The following is a 15,556-nucleotide window of genomic DNA, read 5'->3' as shown; positions in this document are numbered from 1 at the left end:
GGTTAATAACATTATATAAGATGTATCTAATTATTTTCCTTAAGTTTCTTTTAATCTAGCATAGTTTCTATATTTTCTCTTTCCATTTAAAATACTAGTACCACTGACTTATTGAGAACCTGAGCCAGTTATTCTGCAGAACAACATTTGGATGAGGTGATTGCTTCCTTGTGATGTCATTTATTCATCTATCTCCTGTATTTCTTGTAAACTGGAAATCACATCCAGTAATTTGATAGATTCAAGTGAAGTATTTTTTGCTTGAATGCCAAACAGGTTATGTCTGAATTTCATAGTGTATCACATCAGAAATCATATCTGGACCATTGTTAATAATGCTAAGATTGTCCATTGGATTAAGATGATGGGAGTATAGATTGTATGGTTAGGTTTTCCCTGCAATTTACAAATAACCTGCATAGTGTTACTTTGGCACTTTACAAATCACCGTCAGCCATTCGCCTAATGGTTTTAACCTAATTGATAACTGGTGCCTGAATCAACAGTTTTACAGGGTTTGCAAAATGATGTTTTCTAATTCTACATGTATTAGCATTCTTTTGTCATGAAGAACTAGGTAGGACTAGGGCTATTTGGTTACTTTAAAAGGTAGGATAAATGCATAATATTTCAGTTTTATTTACAAATTTTTTGAAGAAGCTGTTTTAATAGATACCTCAAGAGGTTATAGTTTGAGGTTTTATGTCCCTCCCCCCTTTTTTGAGTACTATTAGGGACTCAGGGATTTTCATTGATAGCATGTGTTTTGGTCAGCTACAGTGTTTTTGTTGTTTTCAATGCTTAAATTGGTAAAACTTTGACCAGTGGGAACTGCTTCTTCTGTCTTATAGAAGAGGTCTTAGAGAGCACGTGTTGCTTAGGTTGGTGTTCCTGCTCTTCCCATTGCCAAATTTTATAGTTCAAACCCTCCACTTTTAAACCATCAAATCTTTGTTTCTGAGTTGACAGGCAGCTGGCTATTGAGTCCAGGATATTCTTAAGAGGGACCCACTTCATATTTCTAGATTAACATATTATGACAGTGCAGACTCCCATCTCAGATGTGCACACTGAGGAATAATTCTAACAGTGCTCAAAATACCACACTTTTATGACAATTAAGGAGCGAACCACCTTTAAAGATATGTGCACGTGGCCCACCTCTCTGCGGTTCAGTTTCATGGTTTAATGCCTCTTGTTTTTACACTCAGGGAATATGCATATGTCTCAACAATGTTTTTCTGCTGATGTTTGTATCAGAAGATTGTATGCTTATGTTTCACAAACTCAATACGACATTTTTCTTTTTTTTACGAAGTAGTGTGCGGAAGAGTCTCAGTTACATTTCAACTATCCTTGATAGAACATGTCATTTGGAAAGGCACGCTGCATGTCAGCAGAGGAGAATGTGAGTTCTGGATGGGCCTGGCATTAAGAGGCCATATTATTGCTCACAAAGGGTATCGTTTGGCATTGTTTTAAATACATTACATACTAACTAGCATGATAATTTGCTATGAGTGTGTTTACTGTGTTTTTGTTTCTTTTAGGAAAGGAGAAGTGGCAGGAGATATGGTCAGAAAGGTCTGGGATAGACAGCCAGGTCATGTGAGACCTTGTGAGACCAAGGTCGGATTTTGTTTTGAGTGAGAGAAGGAACCAAGGTTTTCAGAGAAGTGACATCCATCTGAATCTTTAAAAAGGTCATTGGTGCTACAATGTAGAGAACAGACTAGGGAGGAGATAAGGAAAATGCACAGGGAAAGAGTGGGACTAAAAAGACCAGTTAGGAAACAGCTGCATTAATTCAGGCTTTGATTTAGGTAGTAGTGGTGAAGATGATGCTAAAAAGTTAAGTTTCAGGCATATTTTCAAAATGGGGCAACAGCATTTGCCAACTCATCAAATGTAGGATGTGAGTGAAAGAGAGGAGTTAAGGATGATGCCAAGGGTTTCGGCGAGAACAGCTGCTGAATGGTTCTGCCATTTAATGAAACTGGAGGAGAGGTGTATTTGGAGGGGAAGATCAAGAGCTCAGTTGTGGACATGTTATGTTTGAGATGCTGGTTAGATATCTGTGTGCTGTTCAATATGTAGAGGATATAGAAATACAGATTTCCTTAGAGTGGGAGGTGGGGAGTCCGGGCTTGGAGATGCACATTTTGGAGTCATCAGCCATGGGACTAGTTGGGATCACAAAAGCAGTGAATGTAGATAGAGAAGAGAGGTATGAGGATTGGTCCTTGGGACATTACAACCTTTAGAAATTGGGGAGATGAGGAGTATCCAGCAAAGGGGACGGAGAAGTTTGCAGTCAGTGATGTAGGAAGTTTCCCTGAGGCCAAGTAAAGGGTTTCAAGGAGGAGAGTGGAGTCGGCTGGGGCAAATGCTGCCAATGGATGAAGAAAGAGGCGGATTCAGAATTGACTTGGATTTCGCAGTGCAGTGGGTCTCTCAGAACATGACAAACAGTGTCTCTGCTTTACATCACTACCTGCCCCTGTGGACCAAAAACACTAGCTGATATTCCTGGCAGTTGCTCTGCAACATCTCCCACATCCCACCACTGTCCAGCCACGGCCTCTTTGTATTCCCTAGTTAGTTTTAAACCTTGGGCTCTGTATCCTGATTTGTCCTCACTTCTGTTCTCTTCCCTCAATTTCTCACATTTTTCTGATTCTTCCCAGGATGTTGTGCCTCTCTTTCCCCTTACAATGCTTCCGATCTAGTTTGTTCCCCTGGTTCCAGCATCTCTGCCTGCTAAAAAGTGGGTTTTTAACCAGTTTTGGAATGTATTGTGGACTCCTTTGGCACTCAGATGATAGTATAGGCCCCTTTCCCGGAAGAAGAATATTTTTAATTGCATAAAATAAAATACGTGAGATTACAAAGGAAACCAGTTATACTGGAATGTAGTTATCAAAACATTAAAAACTAATTTGGGCGGACGGATGGCTCAGTTGGTTAGAGTGCGAGCTCTGAACAAGAGGGTTGCCGGTTCGATTCCCGCATGCGCCAGTGAGCTGCGCCCTCCACAATTAGATTGGAGGACAATGACTTGGAGCTGATGGGCCCTGGAGAAACACACTGTTCCCCAGTATTCCCCAATAAAATTAAAAAAAACCCACCTAATTTATGATAAGAATATGTTTGCATCTTTATTAATGTATTAAATAACACATTCTAGCAGTGGACCTGATAGCTATTGTAAATTCATAATAGTGGTAAGTGTAAAAGATATTTCAGTATTCCTACAGCAGCTGTATTATGTGAAAATATATGGTTTTAATTAGTGACAAAGTCACAGGTACTATCAATACTAATATGGTTTGTTGCTTTATTCATAATAAAGTGAATTTTTACATTTCAGTTTCACGTTAATGGAAATAAACATAGTTTTATTCCCATGTAAGCCTTGGGTCCCAGGTTAAGAGCCTAGAGTGAGAACTGTAATGCTGGTGTGAACAGACCACTGAACAGGTCACCAGGTGGAATAACAGGCGTTGTCTGCATGGACGCATACTGCCGTTCTGGCCTCTGGTACCTGCCACGCAACATTCATCAGGGGGAGAGGATTCAGACATGAGCTTTATGCCTTCAATAGAGCACCAGTTTACTGGTTCTGGAACAGTAATAATAACTTTATAAAATGTATTTGAAAAAAAAATCGGAGAACTCATGGTAAACACTGTCATTTAATGTAATATGTTTGGCTGTTCTCTACTAGGTTTTTTTCAAGTTTCAAAAATTAGCCCCCTTGTCTAGTGTAGAAAGAAGGTTTCTTCTTTTGCTGCTGGGTACTTCATTCTCTGAATAGCTTTTCCAAAGCTGCCTTAAGACCTGTATTTCATTCTTCAGCAGCTCAGTGTGAGCCATCTGTCTGCATCCGTTGTTTTGTGGGGCAGGGACCGCTGGAGAGGGAGGCTGGTGCTTGGGTGCATTTATTCACCTCTAGGATGTTTTGCGTTGTTTTCTAGCAAAGGGCCCTTCCCTTAGTGGTAAAGGACTGAGTTCTGCTACTCAGGAAAGAAGGTCAAAGAGAAACCCTGCCCATTTTTAAATTGGATTGTATGTTTTCTTTCTGTTGAGTTTTAAGAGTTCTTTGAATACTTTTGGATACCAGTCCTTTATCAGATACGCATTTTGCAGGTATTTTCTATCAGTCTGTAGCTTTGTCTTTTCATTCTCTTAACAGTGTCTTTCACAGAGCAGAAGCTTTAAATTTTAATGAAGTCCATCTTTCCCATTTTTTTCGTGTATGGATTACCGTGTTTCTCTGAAAATAAGGCCCAGCCGGACCATCAGCTCTAATGCGTCTTTTGGAGCAAAAATTAATATAAGACCCGGTCTTATATTAAATTATACTATCAGTAAAATAAGACCAAGTCTTATATTAATTTTTGCTCCAAAAGACGCATTAGAGCTGATGGTCCGGCTAGGTCTTATTTTGGGGAAACATGGTATGTTTTTGGTGTTGCATAATCCATTGTCAAACCCAAGGTCACTTAGATTTCTTCTATGTTATCTAAGTTTTGTAGTTTTGCATTTTATATTGAGGTCTATGATCCATTTTGAGTAAATTTTTGTGAAAACTGGAAGGGCAGTGTCTAGGTTCAGTTTTTTTTTTTTACGTGGACGTCTTTTCATTTAATTTTAATACTCTCTTTCAGAAGAGGTTTTTAAGTTACTAAATAATGTATCTCAACCTTCATCTTTCTAGCTCTATGGAGTCTTACATTTTGGCGTGATCCCAAGTAATGTTCCCCCACCACAGTCATTAGATGGTCTGATGTGAACTGTTAGCAGCACAGTTTCATCTTTCTTAAACTGTGTCCAATAGGAACACAAAAGACATGATACGTTAAATACGTGGGTTTTGGGTTTTGCGTAGGAATGAAATGTCTGTTTTGGTACCTCTTTAAAGATACCTAATGTATACTTACAATCATCTGTTCTTAGGATTCTTTTCAACAGTATAACTTTACTATTACATGATACTAGATTAATAGGAGAACAAAGTATAAGTTTTACTAACTCCTCCTTGGATCACATCTACCGTATTTTTGACAAAATAGTTTATGTTGTGATTTGATTTGTCATTCTTGTGTCCTAGAAGATTTTAATATTTGGGGACATTGTTATATAGTTTTTTTTCCAAATCACGGGTTTGGAATAATATGTTAAATGATGTTAACTGATATCAGTACCAGAGGGAACTCTCTGATTTATATTATTATTATTCATAACTGCACGTACCTTTTTGGCAATTGTACCTCCCCCTGCCACATCCTTCCCAAAATTGTCATCCAGTGGCAAAAACTTGTTAAACTTCTTAATAAGGTTGTTTCTGAAAAATAGAAGTTGATAATAAATGTTAACAAATGTGTTTTCAGCGTCTTTTGATGAGGTCAAACTTTAAAACATCGTTTTGTACCTTAATTCTTTGTTGATAAATTTTCTTTTTTTGAATCAGGCTTTCCTTAGGTAAACATGAATAGATTATGGTGACACATTATATTGTATATGTTGTCACTATGCTACATATACATTGTATGCTGCAATTTTATTTAGTATTTGTATTCCTGTGTTTGAGATTAATTTGTTTTCTTATTGTAATCCTTTTTGTATTTTATAATCGATGTCAGTGTAAAATGAGTTGTGCGACAACTTATACTGAGTAGGTTAGGAATAGTCACTGTCACTTGGGATTATTGAATCTGTACTTTTTAAAGAAATTAATTGGTAAATCTATCTAATAAGGAATTTTTTATCCTTTGTAGTTCCTAAATAATTTTCTCTGTTATTGCCAATATACTTTTCTCATTTTCTTTTTATGAATGCATAAAAATGATATATGATAAAAATCAATCTTTAAAGAAGTTCTAACAGTTATTAAAGTAAGTGTGAAATAAAAATCTCTAGTATTAAAACAGGTGTCAAACTTAGTTGATAGCATTCATTGTCAATGGCATATGAATAACTGGAGATCAGAATTGATGGTATCATAAATTTACAAAATATGGTATTTGTCAATGTGATGTCCACAGAGCTGGTGATGGAATGTTCTTAGGTTCATATAAACATTTACCCATTCAGACTGCTAAAGCCACCATAGGTTTCACTCGTCACCATTGTATTCAGAGGTATATGGCGCAGAAACTATAACTTGTCAGTATTACAGTGGCAGTCCTTGCAGTAGGCCATGTAGCAGTGCATACTTTCTGGAATACTCTTCTCATAACTCAGATTGAAAGAAATGATATCCACATTGGGTGGTGGCTAGAACTTCATCGGCATAGTTTCTAGGATCCTCTACAAGGGACATGCCTAATTAACACGTAACCATGCTCAAAAACATGGTTTTCTGCTAAGTGTCTATTGTACTTCCATTCCAGATGCAGTTGACTAATTTGGTAATTTCTATCATAAGTAGTATTGCCAAGTAGCATAGATAGCATGCTGTCTTAAGCAGGTTAATAGATTAATCCAAAGTTAAATTCTCATACGTAAGGAGAAGGAGTTTTACTCATCTTTTGGTCCACAGTCATAGGTGCTGACTTTTCATTTATGGCCTCTTGTTTTAGTATATTCTTTCATGTTGTTCTTACTCCAAGATTCTTTTTAAAAGTCAACAATAAAAACAACAACACTGGTTTCATTTTTTAGATTTGCATGGAACTTTGAGCCACAATTTTTCTATATGATGTGAGATAGGAATGGAAAATTTTTTCAAATGACTAATCAGTTCCAATCATTTATTGAATAATCATTTGTTTTCCTATTAATTAAAAATATTGTTATAGAGCAGTGGTTATTAAGAGATAGTTCTTCAAATTAACAAATGGTTGGGTGTGTTAAAAATGTTTACACTTAAATTAATAAAACCTTTTTATAATCTTATGATTTTGTATCATGTTATTTATATGGTGAGAATTTATAGGGTCAATTGTTTTCTCAAAGAAAGCATGTGTAGTCTGAAAAGTGGTATACCTTTTCTTCTAAAAAGAAGTTTGCCTTATTGGGGGCTGTTGTGCTTATTTAGGTGGCCTTACTTTGAAAGCGAACCACTCAGTATAGTGGTAAGAGGTGGATTAGGGGTTTGAATAACAGGGTTCTAGTTTTAGACCTGCTATTTCACTGACTGCTACTTTACACAAGTCAGCTTCTCTGTGTTTTGTTTTGCACGTTAAACTGCAAGAATAATAATCTCTATCCTGTCTACTTCCGAGTATTGTTGAAGATTAGATGGGATAATGGATTTAAAAGCACTTTTAATTGGAAAAGCAGTATAAATGTAAGGAATTATTGCATCTTAACTTTTCCTCCCTTTCTCTTGTAGGTAGTATTGGTGCTTCTTTTCAGTGCCAGTCCATCCATCACGACCACATTTGTCATGATGACACTGACAAGGTGAGGTCCGTGTTGATGTTTCCCCTGGTGAAATGCATGCTGCCCTTATGTGACTAGACTCACTCGTACAACTCTGGGCGTAGGGCCAGGAGAGTGGGACTTGGGGGGCACAATGTTGAGATGCAAAGGGCCTTGCTGGTTTTTGTGTCAGATTATTAGACTGTTCCAGAAAACGAGAACCAATTCCCAGGAGGTGGGCTAGACTCTTGGTAAACCCTCCATGTCCTTACCCCCTCCCAGTTCCCCTCACCATGCTTCTTCTTTTCTTGCACAGCCTGAATAGATTATCTTACTATATTAACAAGAGCTCCCAAAGCTGATAACTGTCTAATCAATTTGTATGTTTTCAATTTGAAATATCTTAGACATTCCAGTTTGGTTAATTTTTATAGTCGATCGTGTTAGATTATGGTTTCTTTTCATACTTAGTTTTTTGCGGGCTCTGTTTCCAAAGCCCAATTTACATGTTGAGAAATGAGAATGGAACCTGTCCGATTCATGCAAAAGAAACCTGCTTTGGGCCTGGTTTTGTTTCTTTGTTTTAAATCATGTCCAAACTCTTGGTGGTTTTGTTTCATTTTGGTGTTTTGCTTCTGTTTTATCTCTAAAGAAACTTGGTCTTTGGGGGTTTTCCAGTGCTCATCAGCACCCTTGATGGCCCAGCCCTTGCCATAGATACTAATGTGGGCTTGGTGTTTGGAACATCTGGCCGCTGATGTTGGGTAGGCTTAACTTTAGTATTTTCCACCATCAGTTTCTGGCGGCTTCCCTCCCATTTCCTGTGTCTTGTGTGCAAGAATGTATCACTCCCTTGGTAGTTTCCGCAGGCAGACCAATCCAAGCGATCTTTTTCTCTGCTGTTTTAATCAAGATCCTCCTCCCCTCATCCTGTTGGACCTAGATCAAGAAGTTGGTTGATCATTGGGATTTTCCAAATGGTTTTCTTTGTTCTGTGTTGCTCTCTGTCTTTGTGAGCTTTGCTCTGACAGATTTCATTCTGTTAACAGCGAGAGTGGTATGCTTTTAGCATTCCAGAGTCTCTTTTATTATTATAGTAATCCAGAGGCATGGGTTTAACTTTTAACTTCTTTTAGAAGCAAGCCACTGAATGAGACTTTTGGATAATATGTGGTTTTCTCTATAAACTTTACTATATCACAGATTTTAGAAATGAGCATTTGAAAATAAGAATGATGATAGAGGGGAAAGACAAAAATCACTTTAGGTCAGTAATACTGTAAACAGTTGTGTTTCCTAATTGTGAAGATATTTTGGGGTTAAATTTTCTTTCCCCTGCTAAGTATAATATGCCTCTCTGCATTTGTTCATTTACAGTGGGAAAGCCAGACTGTGCCCTGTTCTGTCTCCTGGTTTACAGCCTGGAGATGAGATTTCTGTCTGTCTCTGCCAGATACTTTCCATCTACTTTAAAATGGTTTTCCTCTTAATTTCTGAATCTTTGTATGACTGATTTTGTGCTTTTAGGAGATGGGATTGTTCCTGAGATACATGGGAAGGGAGAAGAGAAGTTGAAGGGATTTTGTAACCTAGTTAGTATATCAAAGAACTTTCAGAAACTGCTCTCTTCTCTCTCCTGCTTACCATGGGTATACTTAAGATGGTTTCCCAGAGGGAAATGGAGCAAATTGATTAAGATCTCTTGACTATATTTATAATTTATTCATCTGATTCAGTCAGTAAATAATATTTATTGATTGGCAGTTATGTGTCTAGGCACTTAGCGAATGCATCAATATCCAAAACAAATGAAGATTGCTGTTTTTTTCATGAGTGTACAGTCTAACTGGGGGAGGCAGACAATAAAAATAAACATAATACATAAATTATATAGTATGTTAGAAAAAGCACAGTGGATTAAAGAAAATGCAGAGCAGAAAAAGTGGGATGAGGAGCACTGAGTTGGATGGTACAGATTGCTTTGAATACGATCATCAGGCATCATTCTGGGGAGGAGAGTGGTGGGTGGAATGTTTAACAATCACATTTCTATATTTGCAACAGCTTCTGACTTATTTCTTTCTGTAACTAACGTGTATTGGTTTTGCAAAAACAAAATGAACTTGCTGCCTAATACATATTGCTTGGTTGTTCTCTCTCTCTCTCTCTCTCTCTCAATGGAAGGGATTATAGAGCACACCTAATCCAACCCTCTTTTAAAAATAAAATTGGAAGCTGTGACCCAAGTGGGAGAAACGAGTTGTTCAGGAGTCACCCTACAATGCTAGGGCTCGTGCAGATCTTCTGCCTCTGATACAGTCCTGTAAAATAATTCCTGCGCTCTTCTGAATACATTGTCAGAACACACTGATGCTTTGCTTACTATCCTCACTTCATTTTCAGGCATAGTCCATTTCTCAGATTTGGGACTAAAAGATGATTTTTCTTAAAAGTTGCCTCAATTTTAACTACTCCAAGTGTGACTAGGAATGGAACCAGGGGTCAGGAAGGAGAAAGTGGGCGCGTCCATTTGTTGGGCCTCCCTTCTATAGCCGTGTAAGTGGTGGCAAGTCCCCAAATTTTATGGCTTGGCCTATTTTCCAATTTAAGTTTCTCTGCTGACATACATCGGCTTGTATCCTATAGTACTGGAAGGAACTGATTCCAGCTCTGAGGTTTACTATTAAATACTGTAAACTCTCATATTCATCAGTTTATATTGGGCACAGCAGTTCACACAACAGCAAAAAATTAAACACACAGTAAATTGTTTTACAGGCAGTTTCTTAGGAACACAAGTATGTACTTAAGTCCCTCAATTATTCCATGGTAGAGAAAAGGGGGTAGAGAAAGATCCTCTAGCTTAAGATAGGAATTAGAATTTTTAACAAATGAGCATTATTTATCCATTTAAAAAGTAGTGGGAGTGGGACTAATTCATAAAATTGTTTTATTCTTGGTATTTATGTTTAATAGTAGTGGAAAACAACTAAGGTGTATAATTTTAAAAGAAGAAAAATAAAGGAGTATAAAACTTGATTTATTAATGAAAAAGAAAGGTTTTAAAGGAAATAAGTAAGGCTAAACAACAAAATAATATGACAAAATTAATCAGTTATAATAAATGTGAATTTCTTTTGGCTATTAAATGATAGACTGGGTAAAAAAGCAAAATGTCACCTATATATACTTTATACAAGAGACATACCTAAAAACAAAATGACACAGAAAAGTGAAAGTAAAAGATAAGCAAAGATAGTATCAAGCATATGCAAATAGGGAGAAAGCAGGAGTGACGTTTTAAATAGAATTCAAAGCAAAGGTTATTAATCTGGTAGAACAGTCATGAACCATCACACTATAAATGTTTAAGCCAAAGCTCATAAAAGTACAATAAAAAATTGACAAAATCACAGCTGTGGAGTGTACAGATGCCATGGAAGTAGGAATACCAGTTAAGAGGTTAGTGTGTTGACAGTAGATGTATTGATTTTCTATTGCTATGTAACAAATTACCATAAATGTAGCAGCTTACAACACACATTTATTATCCATAGCTTTCCCGAATCACCAGTTGAGGCAAGGCTGAGCTGGGTTCTCGGCTCAGGGTCTCACAAGACTGCAATCAAGGTGTCTCCTGGACCTTACTCTTTCTTATCTGGAGTTCTCAACTAGGGAGGGATCTGCTCCCTCCAAGTTCATTCAGGTTGTTGGCAGAATTCATTTCTGTGAGGCTGTCTGACTGAGAACCCCAGCTTCTTACTGGCTATTGACTGGAAGTCAACCACAGGTCGTAGAGGCTGTCCACAGTTCCCTACCACGTGATCCTGTCCGTGTACACTTGACAGCAGGTCTGTTTGCTTCTTCTAGACGAGATAATCTTTCCCGTCGGCTGAAATGATGTCTTATATAATGAAACATAATCACAGGTGACATCCCATCACCTTTGCCATATTCTTTAGTTTAGAAGCAAGTCTCAGGTTTTGACTGCATAAGTGGGAGGGGGTTATACAAGGGCATGACTAATGATCACCTTAAGATTTGTCCATCACAGGAGGCAAAACAATAAGGATAATTTGAATAACATAGCGAGCTGATTTAATAGTTCCTATAACATCAGAAAACATGCTTTAAAGTTTTTGCTCGTAAAAAAATTTAAATAACAGCTTTATTGAGCTATAAGTCACATATCATAAAATCTACTGCTTTAAAGTGGTTTATTTCAGTGGTTTTTAATATATTCAGAGTTGAACAACTATCCCTACCATCTAATTTCAGAACGTTTTTATCCCCTCAAAAACGAGTACCAATTAGCAGTCACTCCCCATTATTCTCCCCCTCCACCTCAAGCTCCTGGCAATCACTAATCTGTCTCTATAGATTTGCCTATTCTGCACATTTCCTGTAAGTAGAGTCATACAATATGTGGCCTTTTGTGTCTGGCTTTTCTCACTTAGCATGATTTCAAGGCTCATCAGTGTTGTAGCATGAATCAGTACTTCATTCCTTTTCATGGGTGAATAGTATTCCATTGTATGGATATAACACATTTTGTTTATTCACTAGTTGATAGATATTTGTTTACATATTTTGATTATTATGAACAATGCTGCTGTGAACTTTTGCGTGTAAGTATGTTTTTGTTTAGTTGGTCACAGGACAGATTTTTGTTTAACATTTTGAGGAACTGTTCAACTTTTTTTCCAAAAGTGGCTGCACCATTTTGCATTCCAGCAAATGCCTTAGGGTTCCAGTTTCTTCATATCCTTGCCGACACTTTTTGACTCTCTTTTAAATGATAGCCATTGTGGTGAGTGTGAAGTGGCATCTCATTGTGGTTTTAATTTGCATTTCTCTAATGATTAATGATGCTGCTGAGCATCTTTTTATATGCTTTTTGTACATTCCTAAATCCTCCATAGTTAGTTAATAAAAGTCAGTTATGGATCTTTTATTCTTGCCACTTGTCCTTAAAAAAACAAACAAAAAAAACCCCATTAAATCGCCCCATTCCCCCAATTTTATAGTTCTTAGGTTGGTGCAAAAGTAATTGCAGTTTTTGCAATTATTTTTAACCTTTTAAACCGCAATTGCTTTTGCACCAACCTAATACTTGTGTCCATTATGGAAATTTGGGGAAATACATAGAAATAGACTGTCATAAGCAAACTCACCATTTTTCAATAAATTACTCTTAACATAGTATTTTTCCTTCAAGTATTTCTCTGCATGGTTAAAATAAAGGTAAAGTGTTCTAATTATCTGTGATAGTGATTACCCTAAAACTCAGTGTTGCAAAGCATATTTTTAGTATCTTGAATGGTTTTGGGGTTTCCTATCCTTAGCTAGGTGCCTCTTGTGTGGAGTTTCTCATGCAGTTGCAGTCAAATGGTGGCTCAGGCTGGAGTCATCTTGAAGTCCTTACTTACATGTCTGAAGATTGATTCTGGGGCTTCAGCTGGGGTTAGCGACCTGAGCTCCTATATGTAGCCTGGCTTCTTCACAGCACGGCGGCTTGATTCCAAGAGTGACTATCCCAAGAGGACCAGGCAGGTGCTGTATGACCTTTTATGACCTAACTTTGCAGGTCGCAAAGCATTATTTCCACTTTAGTCACAGGCCTGCCCAAATTCAAGAGGAGGAAACATCAGCCCCACCGCTGAGGAGGAATGTCAACATAATGTTATAAGAAGAGAATGAAAGGCAGGAGAATTTACGATGGCCATCTTGGAAAATATAATCTGCACACTATATATACTTGAAACATCAGTTAAAATGGTTGTATAAGGTTCCATCCTAAGGCTCCATGGGAATTTACTTAATGTGTCTTTAATTATGGAGCGTTAGATCATTTAAAAAAGAAAACTTATACATTCATTCAGCACATATTTATTAAGTGCCTACTATGTGCCGGGCACTGTTGAGTCACCAGGATACAGTGGTGAAAAGACTGACAAGGAAGCTCCTGGTTTTTCTAGTGCTTATATTTTTGTGGAAGGGGCAGAAAGTGAACTGTATATATAAACTAGTAAATGATCAGATACTCGCAAGTGCTGTGCTCGTAATTGAGCAGCTGGCTCCTCTAGATTAGGTGCTAGGGAAGGCCCTTAAGAAGGTGACACTTAGGCTAAGAGCTGAATGATAAGAAGGAACAAGTTCCAGGGAGGGGAAACAGCTGTCAAAAGGCCCTAGGGCTAGGAAGATTGTGTAAACAGAAGGAAGACTGATGTGCACCAGCGAGGTGGATGAGGGTGGAAGTGGTGAGAGATGCAGTTCAAGAGGTAGGCACAGGCCAGCTCATGTGTATCTTGGTAAGTCAGGGAAAGAACTTTAAGATTTTATTCTGCTGGTTATGGAAACCCTTGGAAGGTTTTAAGCAAAGGAGGAACATGATCTGGCTTATATTTTTTAAACACCGCTTTTGCTGCTGTGATGAGATTTTCTTTTATAGTTGTAATAAAATACGCCTAACATAAGATTTATCATCGTAACCATTTTTAAGTGTACAGTTCAGTAGTGGTAAGTACATTCACATTGTTGTGCAATGAATCTCCAGAACTCTCTTCACCTTTTAAAACGGAAACTCCAGGTCCATTAAACAATAACTCCTCATCCTCCTCTCCTCCCAGCCCCTGGCAACCACTGTTCTACTTTCTGTCTCTATGAATTTGAATGCTCTGTGTACCTCATATAAGTGGAATCATACAGTAGTTGTCTTCTTGTGACTGGCTTATTCCACTTAGCATCATGTTGTCAAGGTGCACCAACATTGAAGCATGGATCGGGATTCCTTCTTTTTCAAGGCTGAAGAATATTCCATTGTATGTATACAGCATTTTGTTTACTCATTTATCCATGAATGGACACCTGGGTTGTTTCCACATTTTGGCTATTGTGAATAATGCTGCTAGGAACATGCGTGTACAAATAGCTCTTTGAGACCCTGCTTTCAATTCTTTTGAGTATATACTCAGAAGTGGAATGGCTGGATCATTTTTTTTTTTAATGTTTTGAGGAACGGCTATGCTGTTTTCCATAGCACCTGCATCATTTTACATCCCCACAAACAAATGCATAGGGATTCCAGTTTTTCCACATCCTTGTCAACACTTATTTTCTGTTTGTTTGTTTGTTTTTTTAAAATAGGAGCCATCTTAATGTGTGTGAGGCAGTACCTCATTGTGGTTTTAATGTACATTTCCCTACTGAGTAGTGATGTTGAACATCGTTTCATGTGCTTATTGCCATTTGTATATCTTCTTTGTTCAAGTCCTTTACCCATTTTTAAAATCAGGTTTTATTTTTTTGTTATTCAGTTGTAGGAGTTCTTTACATATTAGGATATTGATCCCTTATCAGACATATGATTTGTAAATATTTTCTCCCATTTTGTAGGTTGCCTTTTCACTCTTGATTGTGTTCTTTGCACTGAAATTTTTATTTTGAAGTAATCCAATTTATCTATTTTTTTCTTTTGTTGCCTGCCCTTTTGGTGTCATATCCAAGAAATCATTGCCAAATCCAACGTCATGAAGCTTTTTCTCTGTTTTTTTCCTAAAAGTTCTAGTTTTAGCTCTTATGTTTAGATCTTTGACTCATTTTGGGTAAATTTCAACGTATAGTATAAGGTAAGTAAGGGTCTGTCTTAGTTCTGCATATGGATATCCAGTTTACCCAACTTCATTGTTGAGAAGTCTGTTCTTTTCCCATTGAATGGTCTTAGCAAGCTGTCTATATTGTTTGACCATATTTGTAAGGGTTTCTGGGCTCTCTGTTCTATCCCATTGGTCTCTGTGTCTTTATGCCAGTACCACAGTGTTTTGATTACTATAGGTTTGCAATAAGTTTTGAATGATCTATTTCTTGAGCCTAGATTACTAGAGTAGAATTGAACAAAAGGATGAGTATCACAAAGGACTTTTTTATTATATGATTGATGAGAAATGGTGCTAAATTGTTTTAATGTGTATTTCTTTGATAACTACTAAAGTAGTATAGCTTTTCATACGTTCATTTGTTCATTAGTCATTTGTATTGCTTTTTTAAAAACTGTTTTGCATATTTTCTCTTCTTTGGGGATATTGCTGTGTTCCTATTCATTGTGTATCGGGACATTAATCATTCATCATATTTGCAACAACAACAACGAAAAAATCTCAGCTTTTTGTTTTAATGAATTTTTTTCCCA

At 37.2% G+C, this 15,556-nt stretch overlaps 1 protein-coding gene across 5 annotated transcripts in view; it reads left to right on the top strand.

The window, feature by feature from the left end:
- Window positions 1-15,556, top strand: part of RNF38 (ring finger protein 38) — a 118,315-nt gene that overhangs the window by 41,732 nt on the left and 61,027 nt on the right. For all 5 annotated transcript variants that reach the window (XM_081065545.1, XM_081065543.1, XM_081065546.1 and 2 more), the window contains exon 2: window positions 7,340-7,410. In XM_081065545.1, coding sequence (XP_080921671.1) covers window positions 7,340-7,410 — 71 coding nt within the window. The remainder of the gene's footprint in view (window positions 1-7,339; window positions 7,411-15,556) is intronic.

The sequence above is a fragment of the Rhinolophus hipposideros genome, assembly GCF_964194185.1.
Source record: "Rhinolophus hipposideros genome assembly, chromosome: 11".
NCBI classification, from domain to species: Eukaryota; Metazoa; Chordata; class Mammalia; order Chiroptera; family Rhinolophidae; genus Rhinolophus; species Rhinolophus hipposideros.
This window is presented reverse-complemented; position numbering and strand designations above follow the sequence as displayed.